The sequence below is a fragment of the Podarcis raffonei genome, chromosome 12 (assembly GCF_027172205.1).
Source record: "Podarcis raffonei isolate rPodRaf1 chromosome 12, rPodRaf1.pri, whole genome shotgun sequence".
Taxonomy (NCBI): domain Eukaryota; kingdom Metazoa; phylum Chordata; class Lepidosauria; order Squamata; family Lacertidae; genus Podarcis; species Podarcis raffonei.
The window spans coordinates 33,814,663-33,824,463 of record NC_070613.1 but is presented as its reverse complement, the minus strand read 5'-3'; the positions used below and the strand labels follow the sequence as shown (position 1 = coordinate 33,824,463).

General features: G+C 41.2%; 1 protein-coding gene across 2 annotated transcripts; it reads left to right on the top strand.

The window, feature by feature from the left end:
* Nucleotides 1-4,700: 4,700 nt before the first annotated feature.
* On the top strand, nucleotides 4,701-9,579 carry POLR1F (RNA polymerase I subunit F). Of its 2 annotated transcripts, none has more exons than XM_053410075.1 (4): nucleotides 4,701-5,184; nucleotides 6,229-6,370; nucleotides 7,375-7,583; nucleotides 8,120-9,579. In XM_053410075.1, exons 1-4 carry the CDS (start codon nucleotides 4,946-4,948, stop codon nucleotides 8,442-8,444), a joined length of 915 nt encoding a protein of 304 aa, XP_053266050.1. In that variant the 5' UTR covers nucleotides 4,701-4,945; the 3' UTR covers nucleotides 8,445-9,579. The 2 variants fall into 2 exon arrangements, with proteins under 2 accessions (XP_053266050.1, XP_053266049.1); XM_053410074.1 differs by having other exon boundaries at nucleotides 4,883-5,184; nucleotides 8,117-9,579.
* Nucleotides 9,580-9,801: the final 222 nt, after the last annotated feature.

Genomic DNA, 9,801 nt, shown 5'->3' with positions numbered 1-9,801 from the left:
GATCATATCACAATAATTGCTGGAACTCAAATTTTAATGTGGCATTTCCCTACCATCCACCATATCAAGGGGGAAAATTGGGACACACATCTTCCAGAGCGATGCTCCTGCCTGAGTAACGTGACGCATGCGTAATTGTGCCCCTGAAATATGTGCAGGGTGTGTGTGTGTTAAGGCATCCCCCCTAAGGCATCTCCTTCAGCAGTAGAAGAATCTTTTTTTTTTTTAAAATAAATTTTTATTGATTTTCCAACACATATTAAATAACAATACAAAACAATACAAAAACAAACACACATATAAACATGTATAGTTTCTTAACCTTCTTTTCCTTAAACCTTCTTTCAGCGACTTCCCCATACCTCCTTTTTCTGCATCCTTGTTTTAAAATTTTTCCAGCAACCTCTAATTTTATTTACTTATGGCACTTCCTTTAAATCCTTATTCCCATGTCCAATTGTTTATCGCTGCAATTCTATTTTACATTACTCAAAACATTTTAGCACTCATTAATTTTACAACAGTTCTTAAGGTAGACTTTAAATTTCTTCCAGTCTTCTTCCACCGTCTCTTTCCCTTGGTCTCGGATTCTGCCAGTCATCTCAGCCAATCCCATATAGTCAATCACCTTCGTCTGCCATTCTTCCAGTGTGGGTAGTTCTTGTGTCTTCCAGTACTTTGCTAAAAGTACTCTTGCTGCTGTTGTCGCATACATAAAAAACATCCTATCTTTCTTTGACACCAATTGGCCTACCATGCCCAAGAGAAAGGCCTCTGGTTTCTTCGCAAAAGTGCATTTAAGCACCTTTTTCATTTCATTATAGATCCTTTCCCAGAAAGCCTTAATCTTAGGGCATGTCCACCAAAGGTGATAAAAAGTACCTTCAGTTTCATTACATTTCCAGCATTTGTTATTGGGCAAATGGTAAATTTTAGCAAGCTTGACTGGGGTCATGTACCACCTATAAATCATTTTCATAATATTCTCTCTTAAGGCATTACATGCCGTAAACTTTATACCAGTGGTCCATAACTGTTCCCAGTCTGCAAACATAATGTCATGTCCAATGTCCTGTGCCCATTTAATCATAGCTGATTTAACCATCTCATCCTGTGTATTCCATTTCAACAGCAAGTTATACATTCTTGACAAATTCTTAGTACTGGATTCCAAAAGCTCTGTTTCTAATTTCGACCTTTCCACCTGAAAGCCGATTTTCCTGTCCTGTTTAAAAACTTCGTTTATCTGGTAATAATGGAGCCAATCTCTTACTTTGGACTTCAATTTCTCATAACTTTGCAATTTAACTTTTCCCTCCTCATACTCTATAATTTCCCAATATTTCGGCCATTTAGATTCCATGTTTAATTTTTTCACTTCCTTAGCTTCCATCGGTGACAACCACCTGGGTGTTTTGTTTTCCAACAGGTCTTTATATCTAATCCATACATTATATAGGGCTTTTCTAACAATATGATTTTTGAAACCTTGGTGAATCTTAACCTTGTCATACCATATATATGCATGCCAACCAAACCTATTATTAAACCCTTCCAAGTCCAAAATGTCTGTGTTCTCAAGAAGTAGCCAGTCTTTCAGCCAGCAAAAAGCCGCTGATTCATAATACAGTTTTAAGTCTGGCAGGGCAAACCCCCCTCTTTCTTTTGCGTCAGTTAGTATCTTAAATTTTATTCTGGGCTTTTTGCCCTGCCAGACAAATCTAGATATATCTTTTTGCCACCTCTTGAAACAATCCATTTTATCCACAATCTGCAATGTAGAAGAATCTTCTTTACTTGGGCATGCTGCCCAAGCAAGGTGGAAACCTGGGAGACCAGCAGTAATCAATTGGATTTATTTTTATGCATGTGTTACAATCTGACCGCAAGTCTGATAAGTACAATTACCCTAGGACAGTTGTTGAAAGTCTTGAATCAATTACAAACATATTGAGAAAACCAATCTTCAGGTTACAAAATACAGTGGTACCTTGGGTTACAGACGCCTCAGGTTACAGACTCCGCTAACCCGGAAGTAGTACCTCGGGTTAAGAACTTTGCTTCAGGATGAGAACAGAAATCGCATGACGACGGTGCAGTGGCAGCGGGAGGCCCCATTAGCTAAAGTGGTACCTCAGGTTAAGAACAGTTTCAGGTTAAGAACGGACCTCCAGAATGAATTAAATTCTTAACCCGAGGTACCACTGTACATCTTTGGGCATGTTTATGTACGCAATATTTTTTCTACCTTTGATTTCAGAAAGTGACTTAAATGTAGTTGAATATCTGCCATCCTTGAATATCTGCCATCTAACTGCCATCACCGTTCAAATGCTACCGTGAAGAACAAGAAGGAAATGCGAGATAACCACTGTTGTGTTACCTTTACCATTTCCTATGAAAGAGTTTCCATCACAGTTAAGACTGCAGCACTGAGCACTGCAAAAGCTATAGGAACAAGTTCAGGTTCAGATTTCAGTAATATTTTGCAGAATATTATTCTTCAACCTTTGATGGGGAAAGCTTCTATTGATTTCAGAGGGGTTAAAAACAGAATTTGCAAAAAGCAATTCGAGGCTCAATTGTGCCATCTGGCGACTCCTTCCTAAACTACATTCCTTTTATCATCGCTGATTTTTCTTTTGTATGTACTCACCCTCTCCACAAAGACATAGAGAAGTTGACAATATGGTGTGTGTGTTTTTTTGGGGGGGGAGATGAAAAATTCAGATGTACAAATCGTGCTAACATTTACAAAAAGGGCTAGATCTAATTATTACTATTAGCTGCCCTCCCCAAGAAATGAGGCTCAAGTGACTTACACAAAAAGCAATGCATGTGTGCACCCACTTAAACGTCTTGCAGTACATACTTCAAATAATGTGCAAGTTCAGATTTAGCCAAAAGAGATGGAAACTTCAGAACTGAAGAGGAGCATATTTTATTATTCTTTCATGCAAGCAATTGGTGGTATTCTACTAAGTTTTACTCAGAATGGACCCACTGAAATAGTGTATGTTTAGCCTGGAAAAGAGGAGAGTGAGAGGAGATATGACAACCCTCTTTAAGTATCTCAAGCTTGTTTTCTCCTGCTCTGGAGGGTAGGACTCACAACAATGACTTTAAGTTACAAGAAAGAGGATTCCGACTAAACATACAGAAAAATTTTCAGATAGTGAGAGCCGTTCAACATGGAATGGTCTCCCTTGAGAGGTTGTGGACTCTCCTTCCTTGGGAAGTTTTGAAGCAGAGGTTGGATGGCCATCTGTCATGGATGCTTTAGCTGAGATTCCTGCATTGCAGGGGGTTGGACTAGATGACCCTTGGGATCCCTTCCAACTCTAAAATTTTGGTTCTTATCTAATCTTCTTTTACATCAGTAACAAGAGATGTTTTTGATTCTTCCCTGCAAGGATTCATCGAGTGTATAATGCTTTCATCTGAATGGAAAACAAAAAGATATTGGTATGACTTTCCATATGACACTGCTGAAGACAAAGGACTTTAATTTCACTTGCAAGGCCGCCTAATTCTTCTAGTCTCTAATTTAACTTTGATTTAATCCCACCATTTTTCTTACAAGTAGGCAGTGTGGCTATGTGAGCAACAGAAATGAACACCCCCATCAGCCATATATCTTTCTTTTTTTTGCAAAAGGTAGGTAGGTACTATCCTTCTGTGTTTGGCTGTTCCAGGGTTTTCACATTTCTGAAAACTCTGCTGTATTACATTTTGTGAGGGCAAACCAGATCTCTAGGAATCCTAACCAGGATTCCGTTCTGCCACCAAGCCCCACACTTCGACCTATATTCGTACTACACACATGCAGTCCATGCCACTGTGAAAATAGGGTGCTTTTCGTTGGCAGTGTATTATTTGAGGAAGAAATTCCCTACGTGTTAATACGACAGAAAAAGCAGTAAGAAAACTAATCGGTGCTCCCAGTCGTAGGAGACACTTAGATTCCGCCCCCCCCTTTTCTTCTTCTTCTTCTTTTTGCTCAAGTTAAAGAACTGTGTGGTTGTAACTACAATTTGCTACGCAAAATTATATATAGATGTTATGTACTGAGTTGAATAGGATCCAAACTGCAGCAGTCTGATTGGTCCTAGAACAATAGGATCCAAAAGGCAGCAGTCTGATTGGTCCTAGAACAATAGGATTCAGAATGCAGCAGTCTGATTGGTCCTAGAACAAGGCAGCAGTATGATTGGTTGGCAGGAACCACCCAATCATGCTCCAGATAGAAGTGAATCCACAACCTGATTGGCTTACAGTAGAATTCCGGAATTAGCCAATCATGTGCAGCCCGTTGTGTAAATAATGTATATAAAGCAGATACTTTGAGGGGACATTCATTCATTCCTCCTCACCACTATGAGCTGAATAAAGAGCATGAAATCACTTTGCGACTCTGAGTATATTTCAATAGACATAAAAACAAAGCACAATTTCAGGGCAGCCAATGCAGCTACTAACAAATATCATAAGAAAAAAAATAGTATCAGAGAGATCACGATCGCGCATTCAGAAAATCCAGAAAGTGAATTATGTAAACTCAAATAACAGGCGCACGTGATGCCAAAAAGCAAAGCAAAACGACTTTAGCGGCTCACGGTGAAACATAAACAACTGGGGAGCAAGTATTGGCTAATCATTAGCACGTGGGAGGAGCTTCCAGCTGGGCTGATGACGTTATAGGCTGACGGGCTTAGCCGGCGAGCCAACCGTTCTCCAAGCTCTTGCCTTAAAAAAAAGAAAGCGCATTCCAAAAGACCCGGATGAGAGACGCCACACCTTAGATGGCTGCCAAACTAGCACCGGAAACAGAAGAGGAGTCATTTCCTCCCCGCCGTCTCTTCCTCTCGGCGCGCCATTCGAGGCGAGTCGCGAAGACGTAATCGCTGGGCGACAGCGAGGAGAAGACGTTGCCTCGTGTAGCGCCATGGAGGAGGCTGAGGAGAAGCTTCCGGCCGCCGTAGCGGCTCCCCCGGCGTCCGCCCTGCCGCCCTGCGTAGAGCTGCCTTCCTTCGAGGCGGCCCGGGCGCTGACGGAGAACCGCTACTCGTGCCTGGTGGTGACTCCGCAGCGGAGGCACGTCGCCCTGCCGCCGCGCTTCCTGCACCGCAAGAGGACGGGCATCCGCGCGCAGCTGGACGCCGAGCTGCGCCGCTTCTCGGAGAGGTAGCGAGAGGCTGCGGAGCTCCGGGGGGGGGGGGAGGCCGGAGGGACGCCCTGCCCAGCCTCCGCCGCTTCTTCACACGGCGCGTGGTCGGGGCTTGAAAGAGGATGGGTGACGCAAACTCCCGGAGGATAAAGGCTGTGTTCTGCGGATCGAAAGCGGGGAGAGCCCCGTGGCAGCCAAGAACATTAAGCGAAGCCTGCGCTGGATCAGGCCAGTGGCCCCTCTAGTCCGGCATTCTACCAGTTGCACGTGGGAAACCTGCACAAGGGCATATTTTTCCCCAGGGGCAGATCTACTACGAAACTAATAAAGCTTAAACTTCAGGGCCATTGATCCCAGGGGGGCTCCAAAAGTGATTCAGTCCACATTGGGTTGGTGTTTTTTTTAAGGGTCTAGTAGACGCAACTTGAGTTTGGCGGCTCAAACTGATTAAATTTTTGTTGTATACCAGTTATAAGGAAGAATACAATCGAAGGGGCCCTCAGAACAGTTCAGGTTTTTTGGGGTGGGCAAAATGTAGCACCTGCATTTTGGGCTCCCCCAAAATTGAACTGTTATGAGGGCCCCTTCGATTGCATTCTTCCTTATAATTGGTACAGTGGTACCTCGGGTTACAGATGCTTCAGGTTACAGACTCCGCTAACCCAGAAATAGTACTTTGCTTCAGGTCCAGAACAGAAATCGTGCAGTGGCAGTGGGAGGCCCCTTTAGCTAAAGTGGTACCTCATATTAAGAACAGTTTCAGGTTAAGAACAGACCTCCAGAACGAATTAAGTTCTTAACCCGAGGTACCACTGTATAGGCTTCGGTATCCTACCTTTCCACTTTTGAAATGGAAGTATATGTGGCAGCTTCCACATAAGCTGTATATCTAGAAGATTTTACTACTTCCACTTGCTTGTTCAGGGTAATACTAGGAAGATGTACTTGAACAATCTTGGTTGCGGCTGACATTGGGTATATTCTAGCCTTAAAACCGTTCATAGTTCTTAGTTGCTCTCCTTGATATGTGTCATTACCCAGTGGCTTCTTTTATCTTGCAGCTTTCAAGGTGTTCCTGTGGCTTATGATGATATTAAAATAACAAAGGAAGTGGGAGATATAATTGATGACATTGGAGCTGTCCATCTGGACATTGAGGCAGATTTTGTCGTGTTCCAGCCTAAAGAAGGGAAAAAACTTGTGGTATGTAAATAAATGCTTCTTATTTACAATTGCTTTTAATGCTTAAAACAGGACCTTTGTATCTTTCCGGTACATGGTACAAGTATTCTGTGGGAAATCTAAACACAAAGTACTTGAGTTGACTTGTTACAGTGCTCCAGGGTGTAATTACCTTTTACAGCCTGATTGTATGCAGTATTCTGCATGTTGGTCCCCTGAAATTAATGGTTTTAGATGTGCCTAAATGCAAAACCTGTGGTCTTCTTTTTTTGTTGTATATGTGTGTGAGAGTGTGGTGCTCTTTAATTGCTTTCTAGTAATAACTAGTATTGCAGCAGTGCCAACAACTACAGGTGCATGGTGTGTGTGTGTGTGTGTCAATTATTTGTAAACAAGATAATACAATTGCTCTTGAAGCCTTTCACAAGCATCAGATGGACATAGGGCTTCAGAAATGTCACACATCAAGCTCTTGGATGCTTTAATTAAAAGTTAGGTTCCTAAGACCTTGCCAGTTCAGCTGTTATAGCAACAGTATTTAAGGTATCTGCAATGTATGTCAACTGAGCAGATATAGGATAAGGTTTTGAAAATCCGAAAGGATAACAGAGTTCCTAAAAATAGAAAGAATATATGTTTCTGTTTGTATTTAATTTTCTTAGTGTTATAGCATACACCAAAGTTCCATACCTGCTTTTTGTAGCTGTAATACAAGGAGCTTTTCTTCAAATTTATGCAGTGCTACTAAAGATTGGGCCATATCCTGTGGTGAGCATTAAACCTAACACATATACCCCACCTTAAGTGTTCAAGTCAATCATTATCATGTTCATTGGCAGACTAAATCTTCTGTGCACACCTGTGACACTGATCTCTGCTTTAAGATAGTGATGATGTCTCTTAATGTCTTATTGTATTGTCCATATTGAACATAGAAGAGGCTAGTAAGAGAAACAACTGCTTGCATTTGTGAGAAATTAGAGGCTACATAGCATACCTTTTTTAATTTGTCTGTCTATTTCCAGGGTACAATCAATAAAATGGCACCTAGTCACATAGGCTGTCTGGTACATGGCTGTTTCAATGCTTCCATCCCCAAACCTGATCACATGTCAACCGATGAATGGAAAGACCTTGGCTTCCAAATAGGCAACAGACTGATATTTAAAGTATTGTGTTTTGATTCAGATGCTGCTGGAGTGTTCTGCATCAAAGGAAAACTCTGTAGAAAGAGGTACAGTAATGTGTCTTTTTGCAAAGTACTTCAGAAGAATGTTTACTTCCAGCATATAAGGGAGCAAAGTCTTCTCAGAGTGATCACATGTTGAATTTAGTTGGAGAACAGATTTGGATGAAATATCAGAAGTTGAAAGATGTGAAGATGAGGGTGGCAAATAGTTTCTCTTCCACAATTCCATGTGTTGTTGGAGCTTCACCTATATTTAGACTGAAGAGTAATGCCTGTCTTGTTAGCAAGGATAATACTGAAAGTGAAGGTTGTAAAGTATACTCAGGTTTTGATGAGCTCCGCTGTATTTGACTGCACTTTAAATTTAGTGAGCTGGTGGTGGCGGGGATTGACCTTTGCATGAAAAGTAAGAAAATGACAGACAGTATGGGAAGGAAACCCAGTCAAATTGAAAATGGAATAGAATAAGAAATAGAATGAACAGCTTTAATTCTGAGGGCTAAAAATGGTAGCTTCTCTTATTCTCATATATCGTTTGAAAGCTCATCTACTGCCCCCCTTTCACTTTTTTTCCAAAGCAGCATTGGAGAAGAGTTCAAGGAAAAGCACAAGGGAAAACATGAAAAGCCCCATGATGTGCAGAACGGCACAGAGGAGATGGAGATGGACATAGCGACAGCTGGTGTTGAAGAGATGAGAAACAACGACGGGGATAATGGAATGTTTGATATGTCAGATCAAGGGAATGGGCAACACAGAGCAGACCTGGGACTGCATGCAAGTGACTCAAGTGGCTACCATAGTGATCACAGCAAATCTAAGAAAAAGAAGAGAAAACTTGGCGAGGAAGAAGGTGTACTTCCTGGATTATTAAATCCCAAAGCTAAAAAGAAGAAAAAGCAATGAGAAATAGTATGGATAATACCAAGTGCCTTAACCTGAACCTAGAACTCTTCCATCAGGTGTAGTTGGAGAAGGAATGCTGTTGTAGATTATCTACACACACAGGAAAGATGAATAAAATAATATGAAACAATATAAGAAAAGAACTTAGGTTTTTAGCTGCCAAAGACTGTATTTTATGAAATCCATTACCAACAAACAAACTAAAAATCCAGTCCTCCCTCTATTATTACGTATCTTTTCTTCTGCCTGCTGGCACAGACAGGGAGGAATGGGAACTGAAATCCATCAATATCTAGAGGGTTGCTTCTTGAATGGTGCAAGTATGTATGGATTGTGTTTGATCCAGTCAGCACTAAGACCCACAAATACAAAAATATACTTTTAATGCACATAACGACAATGAACAATAATGGAACAAAGGTTCCTTTTTCACCATTAAGTCTGTTTCAGACTTCTCCCAATTAGTCCTTGGGAAAGGTTTTCTCAACAATTTGGGGAATGTGCTCCAATAAGTCTTCTGATCCAGGGATTGATAACTTCTCAGTTAAAAGTTTTCTTTTGCTGAGAGGCTGTTCTCCTGAGATGCAGATTGGATTGCGGGGGGCCGGGGGAGACAAAAATTGGTCATTTGCCCTGTCTTCCCAGGACAAGTTGGGAATATTGTACTATGTTTAGACTGAAGGCTGTCAGAAACCACCTTTGCCTTGACATCCCCAGAGCAGTCAGTATTCTTTCAAGTATTATGAAGAATTTTGGGGAGTCATGCTGTATCCTTCTTCTCAAAATAAAAGAACTTAGTGAGAAATTGCTTCTGAACATCCATAACTTATATTTTAATGGACTAAATCTGGCATTTAGTTACATCTAGAAATTGAAGTCTCTAAAACATGTCTCTTAATTATTTGTGATGAATAACTATTTTTATAAATTTACAAAGGTGATGTAATGCCTGGAGCCTTTTTGGTGTGATTTGTTTTTGTTTACAGCTGGAGTCCCGTCATGGTATCTTTTTCAGGGAATAAATGCAGTCAAAAAGCAAATAAACAGAATATTCTTTTTTAAAAATTCTTGTAGCAGTTGGGATTACAAGCTTAAAATTGGGGGAAATTTTAAATAAATTGCTTTTACAGATAGAGAGGTGAAACTGACTGACTGCAGTTTTACTCAGCTAATTGAATTGGGGACAAGCTTGTGCTGTCTCTCAAGTTCTCCATTCCTTTGGGCTGTATTGATTTGGTCTACTGCTAAAGCAAAGAACCAAGTGACAGCAACTAGCTGTGCTGACGAGTCCTCCAACTACAGATAATTTGGGGGGTGTCCCCCCCCGAAATCAAGTTGGGGTTTGTTGGTACAAGGA

Coding starts and splice junctions, on each gene's coding strand:
- POLR1F (XM_053410074.1), top strand. CDS start 4,946: ATGGAGGAGGCTGAGGAGAAGCTTCCGGCCGCCGTAGCGGCTCCCCCG. Junction 5,185..6,228: donor CTGCGCCGCTTCTCGGAGAG/GTAGCGAGAGGC, acceptor TTTATCTTGCAG/CTTTCAAGGTGTTCCTGTGG. Junction 6,371..7,374: donor AAGAAGGGAAAAAACTTGTG/GTATGTAAATAA, acceptor GTCTATTTCCAG/GGTACAATCAATAAAATGGC.